Raw genomic sequence first — 26,629 nt, 5'->3', positions numbered from 1 at the left:
GTTCTGCCCACAGGTCTGGCTTAGGAATTTGCTTCTCTTTTGCTAATTCCATCAATTCAAGGAGTCGTTGTGTTCTAGAACTGGAAGCCATATTTAATTTTTTTGTTAGTTTCTTGTATTGGAGCAAAATGTACAATATCTGGATTTTGGCTTTATCTCAGATATAATAATAATATAGTGACAAAGTTCTTGAAGCCTCAATTTGCTAATAATGCTTGACAGTAAAATTGTATTTCACTGGAGTCGTAAGCTTCGATATATAGATCTATTGAGCCGAGTACTTTTTTTTACTGGTTTAACAGTTGGTTAAATCTGGTCTTCTGTTTACTTTGTGCCAGACAAATGATAATTTACTGGTCTTCTTTATAATGACTATAATGCCAGTTATTTGCTTTACTGGTCTTTTATATTGCCAGTTATTATGTATATTGGTCTTATTCCTTTTGCCAATTACATATAATAATAGATTTCGTGAGTTAGACGTAACTCTAACGAAAATCTTTATAAAAGAATTATCGATAACCAACTGACCTGTTAAACACAGAAATTCTGTCCTCCGTTAAATAAGAATGAAGTTCCTTTGAAGAGTTTAGAAATTGGTCCTAGATCTTGAATAAATTTCGTTAGAAGTTGTCCATAAACTTTTATTAGTCGGAGTGCCAGATGTCACAACGTGTGTTGTGGTGCCGGGGATTCCACTTGAATTAAAATAGTTGAATAAATGACAATCTAGGATTCACAATAAAAGATTCTTTAAAACACAACTCTGGAACTTTATTTAAATATAAAACGTAAGTACAGCTTATGTACAAGTTACAGATCAACAAGCACAAATAACATTACAAAGGCTTTAAATCAGAGCTCTTAGAGACGCGACTGTCTCCTAGGAAATTCTTTCATCGACTGCCGTTCTTTCTACTCTCGTCAATTCTCTGGCGCTAAAATGTCTTTATTTATTTTCAAATCAACCAATAGATTTGCAACATCGTAATTACGTCTCGGGTAAAACCTGAGGCGCTGTCAAGGATCTAGATTTGTGGGGTAATTCCTGAGGCTCAGTCAAGGGTTTATATTTCTATTTACACATAAGCTTTTAAATGTGAAATATACAAATAAATCTATAATGGCATCTGTGACACCTGTTATTGAAAGATTCTATTCAAGGCAAAGATATATGGAAGTAGAAAGACACTAAAAGATCATGCATGGCATCCCAACTGTTTAAACAAATTAAGAAATAGATGGAGGTGATTTGGATTTATTCTATTCATAATAAATTGATTAGAAACCAAACCTCATGTCCTTTATTTTGTTGAGTCATATGGAGTACCATTTATATATTACACAATGAAGGAGGATTTTAACAATATAGGGGAAAGATAAATTACACAAGCCATCTGTTTATTATAATGGCTAATACTTTATACTATTATTATATTTACTTTCAAATAAATCTCTTAGAAATTATCTATGCCTGTGTTCAATCTCTAGACAATCTTGGTGATGTCTAAAACTTTTTTTTTAAATGGCAAGCTTTCTCTCTTGTAATCCATCTACTGTCTTTCTCTTTCATTCATTCTTTTTCTACTCCCTAATCATTCCTTAATTCTACAATAAAACCTGTGAACAGAGAATGTGCTGCTATTCTTGTTTCTAGCAGTGTTATGAAGAAGTCTTATCACATTTGTCTGTATGTGTGTTATTTGACAAAAAATTAGTTTATGATATTCTTACATCTACTGGTTATGATTTTGTTTTCTTGTTTTAGGCTCTGGCTGTTGTGGAAGCACTTCCCAGCTCCAATTTTTACCTTTTTGAGACACGGTTTTCGAGAAGGTTTTCTTTGAGTCACATAGACGTATTTATGTTTGTAGCTCAGCTTCAGATGGCACTGGTAACACTGCTGAACAAAGAATTTAAAGAAACTCTGCAGCATAACGTTTATTATGTCAGTGACGTTTTCACAAGAAAAGCTTTTGGCCTTAATGTGGGTGGCGAACAAGTCAGTGGCAGGCACATTCTTAAACTTATAGAGGACAATCAGTATACTGATGTGGTGTCTGTACCACCAGAGTTGTGGAGAAATTATTATAACATGGAAACTTCTTTATATAAAGAGAGATATTGCAGTTGTTTGCTTGTTGCTCTTGGTTTTTTTCAACATTTCTTCAGCAAAAGCATTTACAAGAATAGCAGTCCTCCAGCTTAGCTTAAAGCACAGTGTATTTACCAATATGTCTGTGAAATAATATGTCTGGTGTAATGTGCAAATTGTGAGACAAATTTCCTTACGGACAATAAAGATTATTATTATTATTAAAATGTGTACAATAAAAATATATCTTAAGAATTGTTTTTTGCTTGTAATGTTTGAAAATGTTTCTGAATTTTGTTTTGCATAGAATATGCTTTGGAAACCTGTAGCTAACAAGTGTTATCTTTTAGTGATTTGGACTAATATTTGAAAAATAATCTCAAATCTATAAATTGTGTTAAAAGCTTTGCCATTTAACATCAAAATAATTGTTATGGTAGTTTAATGGAAACTTGATATAAACAGATGCGGATAATAAGAATCACAAAATAACAGAGATCTATTCTTTCACTTTACTCCATCAATGAACATAATTGAAAGAAATTAAAATTTAGTGTAAATGGTTTTCTTCAAAACAATTTCATGCCCTAATTTTACATTGTTTAACAGTTTTGTTTTTCGGATAACTAAAAGGCTACTAAGATGTCCTAAATTTAGCTGACATATGCTTTTTTTTTCATGTTGACTTGCCAAAGGTCACTTCTGAAAATTATTAGCTCATATTCCTTTTTAATACTCTCAAAATGGAAGCCTTCATGCATAGGGTAGTAACATTTTTATCACCTCCCTTAATGACCTCGAAGTCTTATAAAATTTATACCTTGACCATATTGTTTTCAATAAAAAGAGCTATAAATTTATTTATTGACATTTTTTTAAGCCTAACCAAAATTTTAGTGGCCATCTAGTAAAGTACCTGTATGGCAAGTATACTGACAAACATGCTGTATCCTTTCAACTGTATTCTACTTAAGTAACATTGAACAACAATTTACTGTAGGAAGAATTCTACTGATGATTGAGATACATTTTATTTCAACCACGAAAAAACATTCAACATATTTCTGACATGAAATAGCACAGTTTTATACATCAAACAAATATTTCTACCTCTAGTATGTACATGCTAATGTTGGCCCACATCAGACTATTTAATAGCTATCAACATCTTCTGGTTCATCTTCTAAAGGTTTAAAAGATTTTTTCTGTCTCGCTTCTCTTAGTTTCTTTAAATCATTAGCATAACTCTGTTCTCTTAAAAGCTGTCGTTTTTGCTCTTCCAACATTGCCTTGTGTTCATTTAAGGCTCGGCTTGTATTGATTAGCTGAAGCAGCTCTTGACGAAGCTGTCTGTTTTCAACTTTTATTTTGCTGGTATGTTCTGTTAGACATTGTAGTGCCTCCTAGTAAAATAAGAAAGAAAGAGTCATATGTAAAAGGTTTAGTTAGTTCATCTGAAGGCATTATTTGAAATAAGCTATGTAACACATAAAACATTTATTGAGACAATATACTTACTTGATTGGCTTTTTTCTCAAGAGACTGAACTCTTGTTTCTGAATCTTGTAGATATTCTTTCTTCTCTTTTAAAAAGTCAGATTTCATTTTTTGAACACACTGCGTGTGATGAGCCCTCAGTTTCATAACCTCCTGCTCAAGCTCTTTAATTTTATTTTGCTGGTCAGATTGTAGATCCTGGAAGGTAGATAGTACAAGTAGTGTACAAGTTATCCATACTGAATTAGGAATTATAGATAAAAGTGTCATTGAATAGTAGATAGTACAAGTTATAAATACTGAATTAGGAATCATAGATAAAAGTGTCATTGAATAGTAGATAGCACAAGTTATAAATACTGTGTAAGGAATTATAGATAAAAGTGTCATTGAATAGTAGATAGCACAAGTTATAAATACTGTGTAAGGAATTATAGATAAAAGTGTCATTGAATAGTAGATAGTACAAGTTATAAATACTGAGTAAGGAATTATAGATGAAAGAGTTGTACAATTCTTTACTTACCTTATATTCCTGTAAATCATTTAATTCTTGATGAGTTTTTTCTAACAAATGTTGCTTTTCCAAGAGAATATTTTCAAGAGCTACATGTAAAAAGATAATATTTTGGGAAAAAAATTAATTAAAATATATTTTTTTTTAAATTAGTGCATTCTATTTTTAGTTTAATTCTAAGCAATAAATAAAGAATGCTGGTTTTAAATTGTTTGGTAAACACATAATATTTTTCATACAAAGTTAAAAAATATATTTTCAAAATACCTTTTTTCTTTTTATCAAAGTCCTCTTCCATTTTCCGCTTCTGTATCTGGATGTTTTTAATTTCTTCTCTGTTATGATCACTGAGGGTTATAATAGTGGTTTGTCTTTTACTGGTCTTCTTCTCCATGTAACTCATATACTCATGCTGTCGTCATACAAGAATTGACAATGAAAGTGACAGGACATAATAAAATAGTAAAAAAAAATATTTTTAAAAGTACCAGTAAATGCAAAAAAAAAAAAAAATAAGTAGTGAAGGGTTCTCCATAGATGTTTTTCTGATGTTGGTAATTACATAGGGTGAATATTATCAATACAGGTAGTTAAACTTTTTAGATTAATGGAGAAAGAAAGTAATTGAAAGGGGAAAAAAAAGGTGTTAATATAATACAAATATAAGATATTTTCAGTTTTTTTGTTTGTTAAAAATTATATCAGGACTATTGCAAGATTATGGTTGAAAAATGCATACTGTTCAGGTTTTGAATTGGAGATCAGTGTAATAGTTGTGATTTCATGTTTCTTTTCTTTCACTTGCTCACCACACATAAACTCAATGTGAAGAAACTTAATTTTTAAGCAACTAACTTTTATAGCAACTAACAAGTAATTTTATTAATAAACTACACGCCTTTGCCTTTATATAGATCCTTAAGTCTACATGTTTCTAGCACATTACTCATTCAAATATAAACCCTTGTATGCTCTAACAAACTCTGCTATCAACAACTCATGGTTTGCCTACAGTCATTAATTAAGGTCAGACACTATACACACCTGTATGTTTGTCATTAACACTGTTACAATCATTGTGTTGACAGTCCCAATAATGTAAAACATGGCAAGGAAGCTTAGTTATTTATTTTTTAGGGGAATGAGAATCAAAATACCTTTGACTTGTTTAGATTCTCATAAAACCAAAGGATTTGTTTTATATACTGACTACTGGTACATAATTATCCTGAAAAAATTAGATAAAGATAATACTTACACTTTCAATTCGAATTTTTTGTGCTTCATTTTGCAACCATTCATTTTCTTTTTTTCTATAGTATGTTAAGGTAATCAACTATGTCAATTAAGATTAAATGAACCATCATCATCATCACTCAATCACTCGTGGAACATAGGGCCTCGACAAAAACACGCCACTCTCCACGGTCTCTTGCTAGCTTTTTGATGGTGTCCCAGCTCTTCCCATGCTATTTAAATACTACCCAAGTCATGAGCAAGTTTATATAAAATATAAAAAAAAATTCAAAAGAATTTGTAAAAAGATGATAGAGATATTGTATTTTCACACAAACAGGTACTGCAAATGGGTACTCTATTTAGTGAATAAATGTAGGTAAAAATGTTTCAATATTTTAAGCACAATTGTCAAAAGCTATCAAGCAATTAATAATCACAATCCTCCCTTAATACCAAAAGTACATTTTAAGCATGATTGCCTGCCCTCACTCACGCCCAATGCAAGAAGTCCAGCTTGTTGCTGAATACATGATGATGATGATTTGGCATGATTTTCTTCATGTCAAAAAAAGATGGAACAAATTGATGGCAACATCTTCTGTATGCACACAGTGTAGCACCCTCATGGAAACATCTATAGTTGTAAATAGGTGAACAGCTAAAAGGAACCATAACCTCCCATGGGTTTTTGACATACAGAGAACATTCTATATGGTATGGAAGACAAATACTCTCCTTTCCCAGTGTACAGTACCTAATAACATTGTAACCTTCACATGGTTAGTTGCTGTACTTTGTAAGAATAGGAAGGACTCATTCATGGGGCTTGTCTTCAGCTTCATTACAACAGGTGTAACCAGGGAATAGCTCAAGGAGCCTAAACCAAGCAAATGACATCATTAAATGATCATCTATTTGAAAGGGAACAATCCAGATCTTTGAAAGAAATCAATCTAGGACTTATGGTCAACTATTTTCATTGATGGAAACTGGATCATTAATAAATAATACAAACCACTTCCTATTATGTGTTGTGTTACAAAAAAATGTATAATTCTGTGCAAATAGCATTCTTATTTGAAAAAAAAAGCAAACTACTTTTGATAAGACATCTGGAATCACATAAAAAAAAGTTCTTGTTTATATAAGAAGCAGGTTAAAGAAAACTATAAGGAAAAGATAATTTTTTTCCCACAAAACAACAAGCAATCAAGATAATATTTTTCAGAATAACTTCAGAAATAAAATAAAAGTAATTTAATTACAATTTAATTTTTTGTTATAAAATATAAAAGATACAAATCAACAACTCTGTTTTTTGCTTCTTCTAATTGTAAGCTCACTTTCTCCAACCTGTTCTGGCAAAAAAAAAAAAAAAAAAGAAAAAAATTTTTGTAAGCTTTTATTATATACTGACAAGTAGTAAAAAGATTGTTTATTTTATCTAGGGCTTTAATTTTATTTGCTTATAAATAGGGTTATACAGGGTGGGGTATAAAGATCTCCCACATTACGAATGAATCTACCAAAGAACCCATTATCAAGAGAGAAAAATGTTAATATTTCTGAAAAGTAAATAAAAACTAATTTGTTTTACTGGGTTTTAAAAATTGTTTTCTGGTCTAATATGGAGGCATTTCGAGAGTGCAAAGGGTGACTCTTACAGATAAGTTGTTTTCATTATACAAAGCCATTATGTTCACCAGCCCGATTCATGATAGGTTATGAAAAAGAAATAAAAATTGTTATAATAATTGAAAATGATAAAGCCTAGCCTACTGAATGAAGCAGATCCCACCTCGATTCTCTACTGCTACTACATTTCTCAATCAACTAGAAACTCCAGAAATTAAAACAATTTACACAATTAGTTTTTCCATTCTCTGCTTCATTTTGTTTCATTATGCTATACCATACTGAAGTCAAACCAAAATACTTAAGGACGGCTGCCTGGTCATGTGGTATGCGCTCTAAATTGTCATTTGGTGATCTCAATGGTCCAAACCCTGCAAACCATCATCCCTCACAGTCTTGTGTATGTTTGGGTTAGGATTTCATCTTCAAATGTGAAGGAACATCAAAAACATAATATGTAAAACAAAACAAACCCTCTTTTTTTTAACTACTATGCCTTGTCTGTTGAGATGCATATGTTGTTAATGGTTCATATACCTTATATAATAACTGACTCTTTTTTTTTACAAAATAACTAGGTTTGGTTTACACCCTATTGGCCAAATCAACATGCTTTTTATATAGGGCCTAATGTATTTTTTATGGCAACATTAAGGCATAGAGTCCTGTGAAGAGGACCTTAAAAATGTGAAATCTAAACTTTCACCAGACATACATATATATATTTAAATTCTTAAAAAAGGTAAATTATACCATGCTATATATATATATAATAGATTATCAGAATAAACATTATTAAAAACACTTAGATCACTAGATCTATATCTACTAAACAAGAACCTGGGTCTTCATCCAGGGGAGGTTTAAAAAAAATCATAAGCATATATATATATATATATATATTTAGTTAAAATCATCTATGTCCTGGTTTGTCTTCCTGACATAAGAACAGAATAAAGATAAAATGAACCAGAGAGATCCAATACTGGCAATAGGGGAACATTTATCACATGACACATGCTAATTAATAGATCTGTTTACTTGCAAATACTTGAATTTCTTGAAATACTTATGACTTATGCTAGTAATACTAATAGGCGGGTGTAATTTAGAGAACATCTGAAGACAATAAAATGGCGGAACATTTGATGTAATAGGCACATCACTGGGATCTTTCTTTAGACCTAGATCTACCTTATGGTTATCAAGAATCTAGATCTGCTAGACTATATATAAAGTATATTCAATACAGCACTTAGATCTACTTTTAATTATTCTAAAATTAAAACTAATAAAAAACTTACTCAGATTGCAAAATAACCTCTTTTTCTGAAGGTAATGGCGTCTTAGGTTTATCAGATGAAGCACTTTTCAACTTGTCTCCATTTTTCTTTCCTTTTCCCTTCTTGCCTTTCCCCTTCTTTCCCTTTTTAGGAGGCATAGTTTGACAAAAAGGTTTTAAATGATCTTCCTGCTGTAGGCAGCAGCCATAATACGTTTCTTTTCGTTACCATGACGACTGTTCATATGCTTTAAATCTACCTTTAGTTTCGAATATGTTGTTCTGCAACATTTTGTTGCACTTTAGATTGATCTATAATTATTTAAATCTAGTTAGCTTATTCACATATTATTTAGATTGTATTTGTCATTGATCAATTATTTTACTCAACTGAAATATGTTAAAAGATTTGTTAACTCCATAATTTCGATTCTCCAATTGCTTGTATATAGGTCCGTGATTCCCCAACCCAGAAATACATCTGATGACACTGCACTATATAAATTATGATCAGTGTTTAAATTTGAGTAAAACAATACATTTTCCCCTACCCATTCTAAATTTAGACTATCATTTATACTCAAATTAATATAATCTATATCTAAATTTGTTTGTTGTTGTTGTTTTCGCATAGATTCACACACACTAGATCTAGATTTTTATTCTTGATATAGCTGATTCTAGCTGGTGAGTTTTTTGTAGCTCGATTTTCTATGTATTTAATAGCAGAAAAGCTAGGAAGTTTAGACTGGCAACACAGAAGAGCGCGCACGAAACTAGCTGTTTAAAAATGGCTACTTCTTCCGAAGACGACAATGATGATTCTAACAAATACGACCCAGAATTAGATTTCTTATCTTCTAGTTTTAACCCTGAGCGAGCCCTTTTTACAGACGCCATAAAGGTTCCATATCCGGATATTAAATCCTTTTCAAGTTTAAGAAATTATCAGAGTGCAATAGAGAAACGTCGAAATACACAACTTGAACAAGGTGAAGGGAAAGTGACACAACAAACCAAAGGCAAATCTGATCATAGTCATACTAGTCATAGATCTACTAGTCAAAGCGAATCTTCCCGTCGGAGATCTGACGATCAAAAGAGAACCCATTTTCTTTCTGAAAAAATTCACAGCAAAACTAGTTATAGGTCCTCAACACTTCCAGAGCCAGAGGCGAGTTGGAAGACAGACAAAGAAGAAAAAAACCTATTTGAAAGAAGGAAAGCAGAAACAAGTGATAATTATTATATCAATAATGCAGAGAAGCTTTCTAAAATTTCAAAAACATTGGATGCTGGATCTTATAGATCTAGAAATTCAAGTGCATCGAGCTCCAGTAATAGCCTTTTTATGCCAACAACTTCGAGTACTAAAACAAAAGTAAGCAAAAAGTTATTTAAATTATTGATTTTATCAATATTTTTATCTGTTGTCTATTGTAAAATTAAATTACTATAATACACTTAACATCAAGCATTCACTTAGATCTATAGTAAAGTAAAGCGGGTCTCTTGAAATGAAAAAACTGAGAGTATCAATGAATTCCTCATCTTTTTGTCTTTAAAAATAGATGATTTAATTTATCACTAAGCTTAGTTAAAATTAAATCTGAGGTTAAAGAGTTGTTGGGTGGGTCAAGCGTACTTTTCTTGACCAAATTTCCCCTCTTGTTAGTATGGTCGATCTAGCTGATGGAAATCTCAAGTAGATCAAAGAAAATATCTTTACTAAAACATTTTAATCACTTTCTTTTCTGCTCCAGTGCATGAACACCAGCCGTTGTCACCTTTCCCATGCTCCACAACTTCATTCTAGGCTTGTAACTAATGTTACACAAAGGTCATTCGACAAAACAGTTTTACCTGTAACTGGCCGCGCTAGAAATAAAAAATCCTTCTGTTGCAGGAATAATTTAGAAGGGGAGGGAGTATAGGGGGCATGGTAGGTGGTTTTATACATTTTCCCTCTTTTCTAACATGCTCAGTGGACACGAGGAGGGGATCCACGCCTTACTCCATACCTAGCGCAAGTCCACTCTTCTAACAGCTCAGTGCAAGTGATGTAACTGGCTTGACACAAGCTCCCATTAGATACAGCAGTCTTAAGCGTACCTGGTCGATACATAATTGTTAGTGCAAAGTTACCTCTCCTGTGTTGAGCAACTGTCACAGTGCATCAAACTGATGTCACACCTATTTTTTTGGTACAGTACTTGGTCAATCAATAAATTCTACTATTTTGATCTTAAAAACTAGATTTGCTTATAAATATATATATTGATTTAATCTGCATTTTAAAATTAGACATTTTTATCCTGATATTCTACATACTCAATCTTGTAAAATTCGGCATAGTTCTCAAAGACCCCCAATTAAATACCTTCAGACTCAACATATTTATATTTCCTTAAATCTGTTTTCATGCAAAATATATGAGTCTCTGAGCTAATAAGTCATCAGACTAAAAAATAGCCCTAAGCCCTTAACCCTTCTCATTCATTATCGGATGGTAAAAACAAATTCCACACCTCTTGAGTTTAACCTGACATGAACTTTGCCTTTATAAGGAAAAGGAGGCAACATGTGTTGGAAGTGAACAAAATAGGTGCTTGCGCAGTAGCAATATAGCAGATCAAGTGCATATATATACCATTGGCGACTGTTCGAGCCCAATAAAAAATGCCTTACTCTAAATATTCATATTATTGACACATTGACACTAATTTTGCCAGGAAACTAAATTTCTTTTGGCATGGATCTAGATCTATGCCTGAATATGTCTTTGAATTCCGAATGACCTATATCATGAGCGTAGTGCAGTTGTCAAAGTAATTCTTCTCACCTTTCTCATGTTAGGAAAGCCTGCCACAAAATCTTTCGCTTTTAAACAGAAAGATGGTTGTTGAGGATCATGTCCATAACAAACATACATAAAACTGAATTTCAATTTTATTATTGAAATATAATATTTAATATTAGGCCTACATAATGATATCGCCTTTAGGAATCAGCAAGCAACTACATATTTATGCTGTATTATCCAGCTATTCATTATTAGACATGCACTCTTTTTACTAGGATTAAGTGAATCTAGAGCTCAGTGGAACAACATGTTAATAGTATCTGTGCAGTAAGTTAAAGAATTATTATTCACTAAATAAAAGTGGTTTCACTGAGACTAAATCTGTATCTCATTTTTTTCAATTGTTAAACTGAAATGTAAATCTTGATCATTAAATGTTTGACTACCTGGAACAAAATGATTACTGGTGAGTGGAAAAAAATTGCAACACTGACAAGGGCATTTAGTTCTTTTTGGATTAAATTAGAGCATTTATTATATTATTTTAAAAGATTTATTGTAATGACTAATTTTAAAAGCTATTTTAAATTGTGCCTATATGACCACAAATCTATGCATTTTTCAGGATGTTGTAGGACACAGATCTAGTTCATCATCAAAACAAACTGTTCAGCACTCAAAGCCATTACAAACAGAAGAAAAGGCAACAACTTCACAATCTAAAGAACAATTAAAAAAGAGAAATGTGTTCACCCGAATGAGCAATGGTATTTTATTCATTTGGTCATTGTGAATTTTGATAACCAAATTTTATTAAACATTTCATTTCTAATTTTTTATTTTTGTAGTGATATGTGCATAATAATAGACTACATCAATGTATAATTACATGTTCAGGATATTTAGTTCATAAAGATTTTAAAATAATTTTATGAAAAAAAGCTTTTGTACTGTATAATATATTAACATTATTTTTAGATGAGAATGAAAAAAGCATTAAAACATAATATTATTTTTCCACAGTGGAAGGGCCATTAATTTTATTACAACGCTGTGTAAAAGAACGTCTCCTTGTAAGGGTCATTACTAGAGGTGCTGTCTTTTTGCATGGAATCTGCCGAGGTTACATTGTAGCATTTGACAAATATTTCAACATGGTAAAATGATTGGATCAGAATTCCTGAAGTATTTAAATGATTTTATTAAAATAAACTAATCTTTATCTTTTGCTAACCAGAATAAACAAATATTGACTTACCCTTAACATTTTTTTCTTTTATTAATGCATCATAAAATTTCATTTCTTAGGCCATGATTGATGTAGAAGAAATTTATAGGCGACCTGCTAGTTCAGGCAAAATTAGAGCAGTAAGTATGAGTTCGTTTGTACGAAAATTTGAATATTTTAAAGTCACAAAGTGCTGTTGCTAAACTCAGTGTATCTAAAGTAGTCAGTAATTAGGTGATATGATTGTTGTCAGCATCACTGAGTATCCAATTAGGGTCAAGCTTGCACCCATTTATGACCCTTTGACTAAATGGAAGGATTTTACCCAGAGGAGAGGAATGAGAGATTGGCTCTTCACCTATCCAGGCCAGGAATGAGAGATTGGCTCTTCACTTATCCAGGCCGGGAATGAGAGATTGGCTCTTCACCTATCCAGTCCAGGAATGAGAGATTGGATTTTCACCTATCCAGGCCACGAATGAGAGATTGGCTCTTCACCTATCCAGGCCAGGAATGAGAGATTGGCTCTTCACCTATCCAGTCCAGGAATGAGAGATTGACTCTTCACCTATCCAGTCCAAGAATGAGAGATTGGCTCTTCACCTATCAGTCCAAGAATGAGAGATTGGCTCTTCACCTATCCCTTTGTTCTGATGCTCCCCGTCAACTAGTTGATCATTTAATCATATCTGTTAGCGTTTAGCCAACGCTATTGGTTCCTCCTTCCCAAGGTAGGAAGCCGAGCCCATGAGGGGTTCCTATAATATACTGCCACTAGCCGTAGGAAGGCAAACATCACCTAACCCTTGCCAGGGAGTGGTGTGGTGGATTTAATCGGTTAGCAAAGCTTTCTTACATCCTCTACATATGACATGTTTGTTAACTCAAATGTGCTGTTGAAACCCACTGGAGGCAGTGTTCTATCCCAGTAAACCTATCTGATTCCCTTAAAGGACATTTCCACAGGGGTGCCACGATGAGGCCAGGAATATTTCCCCAGATTTCTGTCAGTCAGAACTGAAGTTTTATTGTTTTAGATGTTTCTATTTTTAATGCACTTTTAAGGTTCTAGGTATTTCTATAACTATACTCACCATTGCTACCTATCTTTTTTGTATTTTTTGTGTGAATCACAATATGAAAGATTTTTTTTATTTGTTTATAAAATTCTCCAGACTTTTCACTACTAAATAATTATTGAAATTTCCTTTGAATTTTAATTTCACATTATCGATTGTACTGGTGCAGATTGTTCACCATATTGTATAATATTGGAATAAGTGTGTAATATTTCACTTGTTACCAACTCTCTTAACATATATACTTATGATAAAAAGGCACAAAGTTTATTGATATATATGCAGGATACAAAATAAAGTAGCACATTTTCTAGTGTTGAATAAAAATAAACTTCCTTAACATTGACAAGGTTATAGTGCCATAAAATTTGTATTTTAACAATAAAAATGTTTATAATCTGACAACTTAATTTTTTTTTCAATGTCTGGGACAGAGGGGGGAGGGCTAAAATTCTGGAGTAGAGTATGAATTTTTTAATTTTAGATTTGACTTTAGTTAATTTTTTATTGTTGATTGGCTATATGGAAACCTCTCTTAACAAAGAAATCAGAATGGGGTGAACTGAGCACTGAAAGATTGCTATACAAAAGCAATAATGCTAGTAATAAATCTGGCCAAACTTGTACTCATTGTTGCCCCACTGAGGGAAGAGGACAAATTCTATTTGACTGTCTCCGTTTTTCTTCAATTCCATCTCAGTAGGTCTGGAAAGTCATATGTTCTTGTAGGGAGACATATGTTCATAGACCACAACTGCATGTTTGTTTTGTTGTTAAACGTCATAAACACACACAAAACATGATTACAAAATGAGCTATAGTTATCAAAAGCTTGTGTGATAACACTAACTCAATTTTCCCGCCCCTCCCCCCAACAGATCTGCCTATGGGTCCACAATGCAGGTAGACTCATAAATTTCATATTTTTAGCAAGAATATCAGAAGCTATGAACTACAGGAGCTACAAATAATCACAATCCTACCTCCCTCCATACAAATTGTTAAAGCATCCATGCCTACAGTCACTAACATCCAATGCAAAAGGTCCTGCTTGTTGCATGTCTGAATAGGGCCAGCATGAGTACTGTATGATTTTCTACATGTAGGCAAAGAGATTTATTGCAATATTGGAGTCCTAGAGAGTGTGGACTACCTACTAATGAAAGCCAAATAGGACTTTAATGTGTACATTTATAAAGTAGTCTTACAAATTGAAGTAAAAGCTGTTTTAGTTTTAAATTATATAGATCTGGAATTCAAGGAATATTCAAGTTCTGTTCTTGTTTTGATTTTAACAAAATGATTCTACTTTTGAATTATTGGCTTTAAGAGTAATTGCTAACATTCATACAAGTGGTTTGTATTTGTTGTCAATATTGCTCATTGTATTCATTTTATTGAATTGAGTTTAAAGATGGAAACTCATATTGGATCAATTTCAACTCTACATTTCTTTAGTGTGCTACTAGAAACCTTCATATTTGTCCATGAATTGAGAGACAGCTCCAAGTTGTCTAATAAATATTAGAACTCTTGAAAAAGTTACCTGTAACATTTACAGCCAGGTCTTCATCAGCCTTATAAAAAATGTACAGCAACTATCTGCAAAACATTTTTCCAACTAAAATGTTGAGTTTGTAGACAATAAAAGAAAATGTTCCTATTCTGTTGACTTTACATCACTGGAAAAGCATTTTTTTTTTTACTAGTGCCATTATCAAAAAGATGTAATAAATAAACATTTTGTTTAAAAAAAAGTTATCTTCTACCTGGGTATAGGCTGATAGTAAAGTGGTTTTAAAAAATCTTCAACTCAATATCTCATTATTTCAATGTCTTAGTTCATTCTTGAGTTAATATGCATTTTGAAAGAAAGAATTAGTAATAAAAAAAAACAACCTTGCTACTCAAAAGTATTTAAATTATTTTCTTTGTTTATTCCTAGAATTATTTTGCCCACTGTCTGAGCATTGACTTGACTTGTTTTTCTTCTCAGAGAATCTCTCACAAAATATGTGCTGCGCAAAAAGTTTTGCAGAAAGAAAGAGCAGTATGTGAATCAGAATGGAAAGAAAAACAACAATCCACAAACAAACAGGTGATGGAGACTAGTAGCAGCTTGCAAGCCTTAAACCTTCTGTCCTCACTGATTCCTTCTACATCAAACCAGCCTAGATCATCTGCACAGAATTATAGGCCTTCTCCTGCAATACAGTCAGGCATTGCTTACCCTGATAAGACTAACCCTAAAGGCTTGGGAACAGCCAAAGGTCAGGAAGTTGCTCCTAACAAGAAATCTAAAGCAGTGGATGTAAAAATGAAACTCAAAAGTATTTATGAAGGGGTTGATATTCCGTTTTCCCCCTTTGAAAGGGAAGCTCTTATGTTGGGGATTCCAGATGAAAATGTGCAAATTCGGCATGTAAATCAGCTGTTTATTAGGGGAGATAATGTTGTCTCTTTGTCTATTGTTGAGAACTGTGAATAGTCAACCTAGATCAATGTGCTGAAATTATTAATTAACTCAAGCTCAGGGAGATAGAAGTAACTTGAAATCAATAGTTTTGACTGTACCAGGTTGCATTTAGTTTGGATTGTTTTTATTATTCATTTTTTAACTGGAGTCAAATAGAAATGTGTAATGAGTGCCCATGAGTCTACTTCTTAGTTTTAAAAGTTTATTTCTTGTTATAAACACAATAAATGTGAGAAAGATCAATGGCTTAGGAACTTTAGTTTGCATGAATCAGAAGCAGGTGTATTTTTTTTCTCATATTCGTCAAACACTACTTAGCTACTCAGCTTTCTAAATAGTAGCAACATTTTTATCCCTTCAAGTTATTTCCCATTTTACTTCCAAGACTTAACGACTTAGCCTGTATTACCAGTGTTTCAGTTACAGCTTTTGTAGCTTTTGAATCTGTATTTCATTTGTAGATGTAAGGAACTCAACTCTTTACAATGTCTATCTTAAGAGATTGGAAATAATCTCTTATGTTCAGAGGTAAGAAGATTCCTGAGCACTCTTTTACTAATGGAAGCTGCTTCAGAATTATTATTTTCAAAAACTTAGTTTGAATGGGATTTTATTTTCAATGTTTGATAATCTGTATATAGCAGGCTAGTAGCTATTGTAAAATGTATTTTATAACTATTGCTTTGGAAGGAAATTGTGACTTTGCTACTTTTAGTACTATTACCGAGGCCAACCCAATGAGAAAATATTCCATTTAACCTTGTTTGAACAGCTGCTTTAGTTCAAATGTTTTGACTGTGTTCAAAGTTTGCATTATAGATTTGAATGTTTGTAAAAAAAAAAAATGTTACCTTAAAATTTGAAATTAAAACATTTACATTATAAAAAAAAATTGTCTTTGCATTTCTTGTACATTGATAAATTATTTGTTGTTTTTGTTTTGAATTTCTGACTTGTGGCAACTTATACATCGACTTCACAATGTCATTCCAATTGATTTTATCTCACAGATTTCTATAGAACAGAATCACTCTATGTCATATCACTGTGTCATTCCTATTTCACAATAAAATATATTTAATTCCTCCTCTCTCTTTCAGGAAGTGTCTCTAGTAGATATTGCCTCAGATTAGCAATCAGCTTTTTATGGCCTTTCATATAGATATCAAAAAATCATATCAACGCAAATACTTATAAACATTCCCACAAGTAGACAATGTGAGAATTAGGCAAATGTTTTTTTTTTACAGTAAGCCATTAAATGTGACACTTATATAATACAGACGTTACTTCAAAAAAGAAGATGATTACGTCATGCATGTTAACCAATGACCTAAATTCTGCCAAGTCACTGGTTTTCCTGGCCGGTTCAGGCAACCCATTCCATGCTCTAATAGCACTAGGGAAGAAGGAGTATTTGTACTAATTTGTCCTAGACTAAATTTTTGGTCGAATTAAATTGGCATTGTTTTCCAAATGTCTGTTATAATGTGATCTCTCTAGGGCAATGAATGGACGTTAATAATAATACTACTCTTTATTATCCTTAAGGAAATGTGTGCATTACACCAGACAAAACATAACTATAGAACACTAAAGTATACATTCACACCAGACTCACTCATAATTTACACGCGAAAAGATTATATCAGATAGTTTCTATTGAATGATTTTGATTATATACATCATAGTTGACATTTAACATTTGATTTCATGTCCTTTTGCTTCTATAATTTCATTCAATACTAAGGGAAATAATTGAATTATGTTGTAACTTGCTTAATAAAATAATTAGCTGTTTTAATATAATTTGAATTACTGGTCATTAGAAAAATTTCTAAATATAACATAGCTCATTGCTGTCTGACTACTTTTATTTGTGTGAAGTAAATTTTAAAAGATGTAGATTTCTAAAACTGATATCACGTATAGCCTATTGTAAAATATAATTTATTTATTTTCACTAAAATGTATTTTCACCACTTTATAATTTCACTTCCAATCACTGATTATTATAATTCTAAAACAGGGTTCTTTGTAGTCTTATTTTTTATTTGATTTTAAAGTAGTATATATCACAAATGTGAGGTGACGACAGTTACTAGGATGGCTTGCTGGTCGTGCGGTATGCGCACTGGACTGTCGTTTTGTCGTTTCGATGGTTCCGAGTTCATACCCTGCCCGCTGCCGTTCCCCGTCGTCCTGCGGGAGCTTTGGACTAGGAAGTAGGCCTAAATTATCTTTGATTCTAAAGGAACATCCGAAACATGTCAAACATTTTACAGCAAACATTAGAATGGAAGCCTCGATGAATTGACCAAACGGGTTTCCGCCCTTTAAACAAAAATCTTGAATTTTAGAGACTCAACAAAACTATGTCCCTGTCGACAGTAAACTGTGACGGGAAGCTATTTTTTTGTTGTTCATGTAGTTTCCACAAGTTTCTACAAGATTGTATTGGGGTCTCTAGTCAAATAGCGAAGACTATCTTATACAGATTCATTGGTTAGTAGTCTCTAGAGCATTCTATATATCACGACAACTCGGACAAATGGTCCAGCCAATACAAGCTTATCTACAGAACATTCTAATGGAAAAATAAATATCCATCGCAATTTACCATTTTCTTTTTATTAATGTTTCAAAAATCGTTGCTAAAATTCATAAATGCTAATGCCGTCATTTGGATGCTATCCATAGTCTGCAACCAGAAGACATTAACATTAATATTACTGAGCTGAGAATTCGTTCAAGTCCCGTGATCAGCCAATCATACGTTTTGTGAGCTCTGTTACACATTAGGCTCAACAACAATTTCTTTTCATATTATCATACGACCGTGTTTCTATTTTCACTAGTTAAATCCCTCGCTACGTTGGAAAAAAAAAAAAGGGAAGGGGGGCACAGCGAATTTTTTTCTCCCAATTTTTAGAAGAATATTTGATGGTTTTAAAGTTTTTTTTTTTTTTTTTTTTTAATTAGCCCCTCCCTCCCTCTGTCTGGTACAATTTTTGTACGCGTTATTTCCTACTACACCCATTTTCTGATCAAGTTGACATATGACATGAATCAATCAATCACTTATATATATATATATATATATATATATATATATATATATATATATATATATATATATATATATATATATATATATATATATATATATATATATTTATAGTAGTCCCCTTAAATAATTGTTAACGCTATTTCTCCCCCCTCCCCATCCTATTAAGTTGATACTTAAATTTTTTTTTTTTTATACCTAACAAAACATGAATCAATAAATAAAGATACTAAATTAGTCAATTAATTATTGGTAATTAAATATTTTGTTTGATATCGAATAAGGGAAATAACTTGTGCATTATTGGTAGATAAAGTTTTAAGGACGGAGTTCTTCTCCTTCAGATAACCTTTGTTTTTAGCGACCGCCGAAAGGGGAATAGACGCTATTAGTTTTGTGTGGTCTGTCTGTCCGCCCCGTCTGGTAAAGATCTCGTAAACTAGAAAAGATATTTTAAAAATCCGACATCATGATATTTTAGATCATTCAAAGTTGTGATGCAACCATTCACTATTAATAGTAACAAACACGGTAGGCTATTTAGTAAGGATGATGACTATTTACCACATTCTTAACAAATTTTTGCAAACAGTTTTGGATTTTCTGTCTGCTTTACCGTTGGGGCATTACACAAGATCAGGCAACCTTCGATTATGAGTTTGTATTCCCACACAAACTGTCTTTGTAACCTTGTTTTTTAAAGGATTTTTTTATATTTTGTTTACACTCCAAAATTTCATTGTAACTCTTAATAATTAAATCCTTTCGTTTATGTCTCCAATGGAAATCTTAGACGCATAATGAAACTTATAAAATGTTATGCTTTGTTTCCTGTCGTCTCCTTAATGTGAACCTCTTTCAGAGCCCCCCCCCCTCCCCTATTTCCTACACTTTAATAGACAATTTTTTAATATATTTTTTGTGTGCTTTTGTTTCTCAGTACTACTTTTACTGACCAAACACTTTAAAATTGTCCCTTTCCAGACGATTAGACTATCCCCATCCCACAAACAAGCATTCAATCGGAACAGTGCTATTCCATGTTAGGGGGGCGGCCTTAAGCAGAGACTAACTAGACAGCTGCGTAGGTCCTCCGATTGATTTGGGCTTCTCAAGGACTCAAAATAGTTTTAGAGAAAAAATAGCGAAACATGCAATGTTGCGTCGTAGTTGATAAACTTAAGTTATATTCTAATAAAGCGTTGTCAATCTCTCAGTTTATATGCCACTCCAATACGAAATAGTCTTATGTATTAAATTTTGCTTCTGAGCCTTTAACATTTTTCTGTAAGATAAAAAGTTATTAAACAATTGTATTAGGGAAAGCTCTATAGCGTAGAGAGTTTCATTAATTTCTTAATTTAAAAAATACAATTACTATTCATGGTTTAATTTGTTTTCTATGTATTCACTAGTTGTACAATAATGTGTTTGTCTCTTCTTGTCCTACAGTTCAAATGAGTTATTAACTTCCCTTTTCTATGGCTCCAGTAGTTTTGTTTATCTTGACTGCCATGGCCTGAGGCATACAAACAATGGATATGCAGATGTCATTTTTCGTATAGGATAATAAAAGCTACTGTGGAACAGAGGCGTAGTGAGTGTAACTGGTTCCCTGTACAAGATATTTTTTGGCGCCCCACCCTCCGATATATATATATATATATATATATATATATATATATATATATAGGCTGTTTCAGAAGTTGAACGAGTACTGGGGCGGATTTTAAAAAATCACACACAGAAAGGCTTTCAGTTAAAAGGCTTTCATTTAAAAGACTTCCAACTTACAGGAAGAAAGGTCAGAGAGATGGTGGGTGAGAAATTTCGGATGTGACTAAAATATTTGTTCAATAAGTGTGGGCTTGATACTCGTTTTGCGAAGGTTCGTTTGTAGCTGTATAAAGGTTCTTCTTATTTATAGTTCATGGGAAAGTTAAATGGATTTATTTTATGTCTCTTCATTACGCATATTTTAAATAATTTAACTTGGTTAAAATAAACTTTGTAAAAACATAGTCTGTTTTGAGGTGAGAAAGGCGGGAAGAAACGAGTTGTCATTTCGCTGCATGACCTAAGTTGAAAGACCATACTGTAAAGTATTCATTGTCAACGTTGAAGAAAAGGAAACATTATGCCTTGTGCACGTGGTTAATTTTAAAAACAAGAAAAACATAATAAATAATTAAAAAAAAAAACCAAAGCTTATTGAAAGGGATCTCTGGGTGGAGTTTACCGTAATTGTTTTTTTTTTAAAGCATTTAAAAAGAAAAGGAAACGACCTGAATTCGTGTCTCACGCTAACCACTCAACTAGTGAGCAGTGGCGGACTGGGGGTCGAAATCGGTCCAGGTATTTCTATACAATAGGGTCCATGACTTGTATATCATATGATATGCATCCAAATCTAGGTCTACCTGTCCACAAAGTCATTATGTTAAGTTTGATAATGTATCGATATGCATGCATACTCTAAATCTTTATAGCAATATACGCTTTATGTTGCTTTTTAATCACTCAATGTGTAGGCCCTAAAAGGATGAAGCGTACTACTAGCACTATCTACAGATGTAGGCTATCACAGTATTTCAGAAAATGTGTTAGATTAAAATAGTATTAAACTGTAGAGTCTGTGAAATATCTTTTTTAAACACAACGCTCAGAGGGATTTTTAAAAAGGTTTTATAAAACCTTTAACAATTTAATGCGTGCTATATATTGTGCGAAATATCATCTTGATCCGAGTTTGGTTGTCGGAGAAATAACGTTCAAAAACTCGTTACCAGACAGACAGACAGAGTAAGTTGATATAAGCTTTGTACAAATAGAATGTTCTGGAATGACACATGTTTTGTATACAGAAATGTTTGAGTGATTAATTACTGCAAACATTAGTTAAAGAACTGTATCTGACAAATCTAGGAAAAAATGAATTAACCATGTTTCAATGACTATTAATTTCAAATAAGTTTTCCAGAAAAAGAGCAAAAGAGCAATATAACATTTTTCGAAAAAAAAGTTTCATAGGACCAGCCTCCCCTTGTTACGCCACTGCTGCTTGGTAGCACCTAACTGAGAGAGCGAGACTCCAACGAGGCCTGATCGTTTCGTAAAGTAGAAGTCTCCATGGCCAATTTGTACAGGACCTCAACATTACATAGCCAGTCCTTGTAGATGTTTTTTGTTTATTTTGTTCCTTAGCCTTTGTTTTATTCTGTTAGGATTATTATTTATTTAAAAATACAAAGCGTTATTTAGACATCGCGTGTTAGCTGAGCTTATTTAAAACACTGAACTTCTAAGACCCAATTAATCGAGACTAATGGATGCCAACTTCGAATTTGTAAGAAGCATTCGCATTTAAGCTAGCACCCCAATACGCCTACTTTTAAACTATTATTTGTAAGATTAAGATTTTGTGTCATTTTTTTTTTTATTATGTCGGTTATTTATTACATCTCATTGTTTTTTTTATACAATAAAGAAATATCTGCCTATTTAATGTATATTAATTTTAAATAAGGTTACAAAGATAGTTTGTGTTTGGAAACACAAACTCAGAACCGGCCCCCGAAGTGACCAACACAGGCAGGTTAAACGGCAGGTTTCAATAGTTTCAGCATGAACATCAGAAGCTAAGAACTACAAACTATCCACAAACACATCAAATCATTTATGCAAGCAGATTTTTTTTCTTAAAAATACACCACTTTTACAACTATTCACTATTAATAGTAACAAACACCGAAGGCTCTTTAGAAGGGGAGAAGACTACTCACCATATTTTTAACACATTTATGCAAATGGTTTTAGATTTGTGTAAAAAAATATTTTTTTTACATTTGTATTGCTAAGTTACGTAAGTTCTGTCATACTAATTACTACATTTGCACAAAAAAGTTTACTTTTTTTAAAAGAGAAAACATCTATTTAGTATGCATATAAGTTGGACATAATATAAAAAAAAAACAATTAATAAGTAGTTTTTCATATTATCGCGTGAACTGCAGATGATCACGACGGTAATAGAACACTTAAATATAGGAATTTTTTTTTCCGTAAATGTTTTTTTTCTTGAGGATTTGAATAAGAGATTGACCCTTTACAAAACAATTAATTAATTAGATATTCATTATAAGACATCAGTTAGGCCAGGTTCACATCTAACTTCACATTCACTTCCCCCTATCCTTTGGTCCGCTGGACCGCTGGGACATTACACAAGATCTGTCAACCTTCTTTCTCCATTCTTCTCTCTCATTTGTCTTTGTTAAAATTTCATTCTGATGTCCTTTCTGAGAATATTGAACCTGCCTTTTTACCTGCCTGGGTGGACCACTTCGGGGGCAGATTTTGAGTTTGTGTTTTACACAAACTGTATTTGTAACCTTGTTATAAACAAAAATGCGTGCATATTTCATTTAAAAATTAAAAGCTTCGCTTTCAGAAATCAAAAACGTAGCCGTTGCACCTAGGGCGCCGCTACCTATTGTGTAATGTGTGCATTGCACGCAGGCGGCCGACTTTAGGGGGCGGCCAAATCATTATTTCAAGGTTACTTTTTAAAAAATTAGTTAAATAAAAAAATTACTGAACTATTTTATACATATTCTAATTACTCCATTATCCTTTGAAAATATAAACGATATTCGTGTTAGTTCCTCTCACGTGGAGGGGGAAGAGCGCAACGTACTGACAAAAAGGAGTGTTATGGATAGTGTATTTCCTAGGCGGAGGTAAGAAGAGGATAAGCGATTGATTGGGGGTTATGCAGTGAGGATTCTGAAATTAGCGTGCCTAGTGCAAATGTGAGACGATCTTAAAACATGAAAGAGTAAAGATTTTATTTTTGAGCTAGATTTTGTTATATATCAGTTTATTTCATGACTCTTAGATCTAGATCTCAAGTTCAATCGTGAATACTAACAATTCTATTGAGTTTTTGTTCACAAAGAATTTAGTTCAAGCAATTTAAAGTTTATTTATTTATTAAACAATATAAAACGCTTATATCAGTTCAGTTGTACTAGTTGTTTTGAGCTACAAGCCAACAACCGACCAACAACAGGGGGGAGGCGGCGAAAAAAATGTTCAGACCCCTTGCGACTTGAGCGGAAGCCTGCCGTATCTTCAATTCTACCTCCAGGAAGAACTTTTTACTACGCTTAAAAATGACGTAGACAATACTATTCCCCCCCCCCAAACAACAACAACAACGTTTTAGTGACGTGTCATGACGTTAATTTGGTTTCTATATACAGTTTTCAATTAATAGAGGCTAAATGAAAAATAAAACCTAAAAGTTGTGACTAAGTTTTTTTCTTTTTTATTACTATCATTTGAAATTTAAAAACAAACTCACGGACCTGACTGTATAAGCCTACATTGCTCCTCTGGGCTCCAACTTCGAATGGGGGCTCGAACAAAATTGTAATCTAGGGAGTCGACACCAGGGAATGTGAGAAACATTGCATTACTATGTTTTATTTCAGGTCATTGTCTAAGTGACTTGTATTTTGAATTTTAAACTCAAGAAAAATATTCAGCGCTGAGTTACTTCGTCTGTTGGATAAATTTGTAGGCAACTCTGAATCCATGTATGCCAGATGATAGTGGATACAATACACATCTCTCCAAAATACAATCGTGATAACTATTATGAAAGTTTATGGAACGTTGAAAAAGTTACACTGTCAATGGCTTTTGTATTTCGAGCTTTTTTTTATGATTGTACTTTAACATACAATAACAGACAAGTTAACATATCCACGTACATACCATGTCACAATGTTGAACAGTCGAAGTTATCAAGAAATTGTATAGAGATCATGATCATTTACACATTTAATTGTAATATAGGTACCCGCCGCAGCTCATCAATTATAATGGTCGCAAATACAGAGGAATAAGCGAGTAGTCAGAACGACAGTAATTACTGTTTATCACAAACAACCAAGATGTCAACATTTCCGACATTGTTCCTAGTGCATGGTTCATGGTTGTACTTGAGGGATACAACAACGGTGCGTATATGAAAAGAAAAAATGGAATGGTCTACAAAAAAATGGATTTATATCAAATGGAACTTTTAGAACAGTGTCCATCTCAGTCTGAAAGGAATTTTTTTTTCTAGAGGAAAAAAAATGTGGGCGGCATTTTTATTTTCGCACGCAGGCGGCCACAACCCTCGCGGCGGCCCTGGTTGCACCACAACTTTGTAAGAGCTAAAAATTCACGATATAGGATTTTCAATATATTTTCACCTTTTCTAAACTTAAACAAACAGACATAAGACAGATAGACAGCACATAATAGTCGCAGTTCCCCATTAGGGTGCGTTAAAAATGGAGACTTTTGAGATGTGAGAACGCAACAATCTTTTGTTTAATTTGCATTGTGAAAATAATATTTATTCCTCCAGTCTTTGTAGTCCTCAAAGTTGTATTCTGGTTTTCGTAAAATGAATAAAACTATTAACACGGCTCATTATTACCTTCTTCATTTAGTTCGCAATGACTTCCTTAGAATAACACTAGTCAATCGTAATTTCAAGGTGGGCTAAGAATTCCCATATGGTAGGTTACGATATGAAGGCAGAAAATGTTTTTTTCTAAAGAGCGTACCAAAAGATTACAAACTCCCAAGAAACATTTTTAAACATTTGTGATGTTCAATTTTATTTTTTAAAGATTAAAATAATAATTTTAAAAAGCCAGAAATATCCGCCTGCATCGCATCAAAACATCCTTGAATTTCTGTCTTTGGTAGATTGTCTTCCCATTTTTTTTTCTTCGCGCTCGTACAGCTGCGAGGGGGGGGGGGGGGGGGCTCTACTGATCTCCAGGGTCCTTTCTTTAGCCCAGTTTGATTGACTAGATGTAGTATAGTGTTTCCCTGTTATTTATCCCAGTTTGATTGACTAGATGTAGTATAGTGTTTCCCTGTTATTTATCCCAGTTTGATTGACTAGATGTAGTATAGTGTTTCCCTGTTATTTATCCCAGTTTGATTGACTAGATGTAGTATAGTGTTTCCCTGTTATTTAGCCCAGTTTGATTGACTAGATGTAGTATAGTGTTTCCCTGTTATTTAGCCCAGTTTGATTGACTAGATGTAGTATAGTGTTTCCCTGCTATTTATCCCAGTTTGATTGTCTAGATGTAGTATAGTGTTTCCCTGTTATTTAGCCCAGTTTGATTGACTAGATGTAGTATAGTGTTTCCCTGTTATTTATCCCAGTTTGATTGACTAGATGTAGTATAGTGTTTCCCTGTTATTTATCCCAGTTTGATTGACTAGATGTAGTATAGTGTTTCCCTGTTATTTATCCCAGTTTGATTGACTAGATGTAGTATAGTGTTTCCCTGTTATTTAGCCCAGTTTGATTGACTAGATGTAGTATAGTGTTTCCCTGTTATTTATCCCAGTTTGATTGACTATATGTAGTATAGTGTTTCCCTGTTATTTATCCCAGTTTGATTGACTAGATGTAGTATAGTGTTTCCCTGTTATTTATCCCAGTTTGATTGACTAGATGTAGTATAGTGTTTCCCTGTTATTTATCCCAGTTTGATTGACTAGATGTAGTATAGTGTTTCCCTGTTATTTATCCCAGTTTGATTGACTAGATGTAGTATAGTGTTTCCCTGTTATTTATCCCAGTTTGATTGACTAGATGTAGTATAGTGTTTCCCTGTTATTTATCCCA

At 32.8% G+C, this 26,629-nt stretch overlaps 3 protein-coding genes across 6 annotated transcripts in view; 2 read left to right on the top strand and 1 right to left on the bottom strand.

The window, feature by feature from the left end:
• Positions 1–2,350, top strand: part of LOC106064759 (transcription elongation factor, mitochondrial-like) — a 33,665-nt gene extending 31,315 nt beyond the window's left edge. For all 4 annotated transcript variants that reach the window (XM_013223378.2, XM_013223381.2, XM_056019894.1 and 1 more), the window contains one exon: positions 1,769–2,350. In XM_013223378.2, coding sequence (XP_013078832.2) covers positions 1,769–2,209 — 441 coding nt within the window. In that variant the 3' untranslated portion in view covers positions 2,210–2,350. The remainder of the gene's footprint in view (positions 1–1,768) is intronic.
• Positions 2,351–3,107: 757 nt separating this feature from the next.
• Positions 3,108–8,512, bottom strand: LOC106064760 (basal body-orientation factor 1-like). The gene is made up of 7 exons (XM_013223386.2): positions 8,288–8,512; positions 6,648–6,701; positions 5,368–5,422; positions 4,377–4,521; positions 4,119–4,198; positions 3,614–3,790; positions 3,108–3,498 (listed from the first exon to the last, which is right to left on the bottom strand). The coding sequence occupies exons 1-7, from the start codon at positions 8,422–8,424 to the stop codon at positions 3,247–3,249; spliced, it is 900 nt and encodes a 299-aa protein (XP_013078840.2). The 5' UTR covers positions 8,425–8,512; the 3' UTR covers positions 3,108–3,246.
• Positions 8,513–8,837: 325 nt separating this feature from the next.
• On the top strand, positions 8,838–16,735 carry LOC106064761 (U7 snRNA-associated Sm-like protein LSm11). Its single transcript, XM_013223387.2, has 5 exons — positions 8,838–9,646; positions 11,694–11,835; positions 12,092–12,225; positions 12,377–12,436; positions 15,372–16,735. Exons 1-5 carry the CDS (start codon positions 9,056–9,058, stop codon positions 15,861–15,863), a joined length of 1,419 nt encoding a protein of 472 aa, XP_013078841.2. The 5' UTR covers positions 8,838–9,055; the 3' UTR covers positions 15,864–16,735.
• The last annotated feature ends 9,894 nt before the right edge of the window (positions 16,736–26,629 follow it).

Source organism: Biomphalaria glabrata, chromosome 2, assembly GCF_947242115.1.
Source record: "Biomphalaria glabrata chromosome 2, xgBioGlab47.1, whole genome shotgun sequence".
NCBI lineage: Eukaryota > Metazoa > Mollusca > Gastropoda > Planorbidae > Biomphalaria > Biomphalaria glabrata.
Note: the sequence above shows the minus strand (reverse complement) of the source record. Positions and strands in the feature narration are given on the sequence as shown.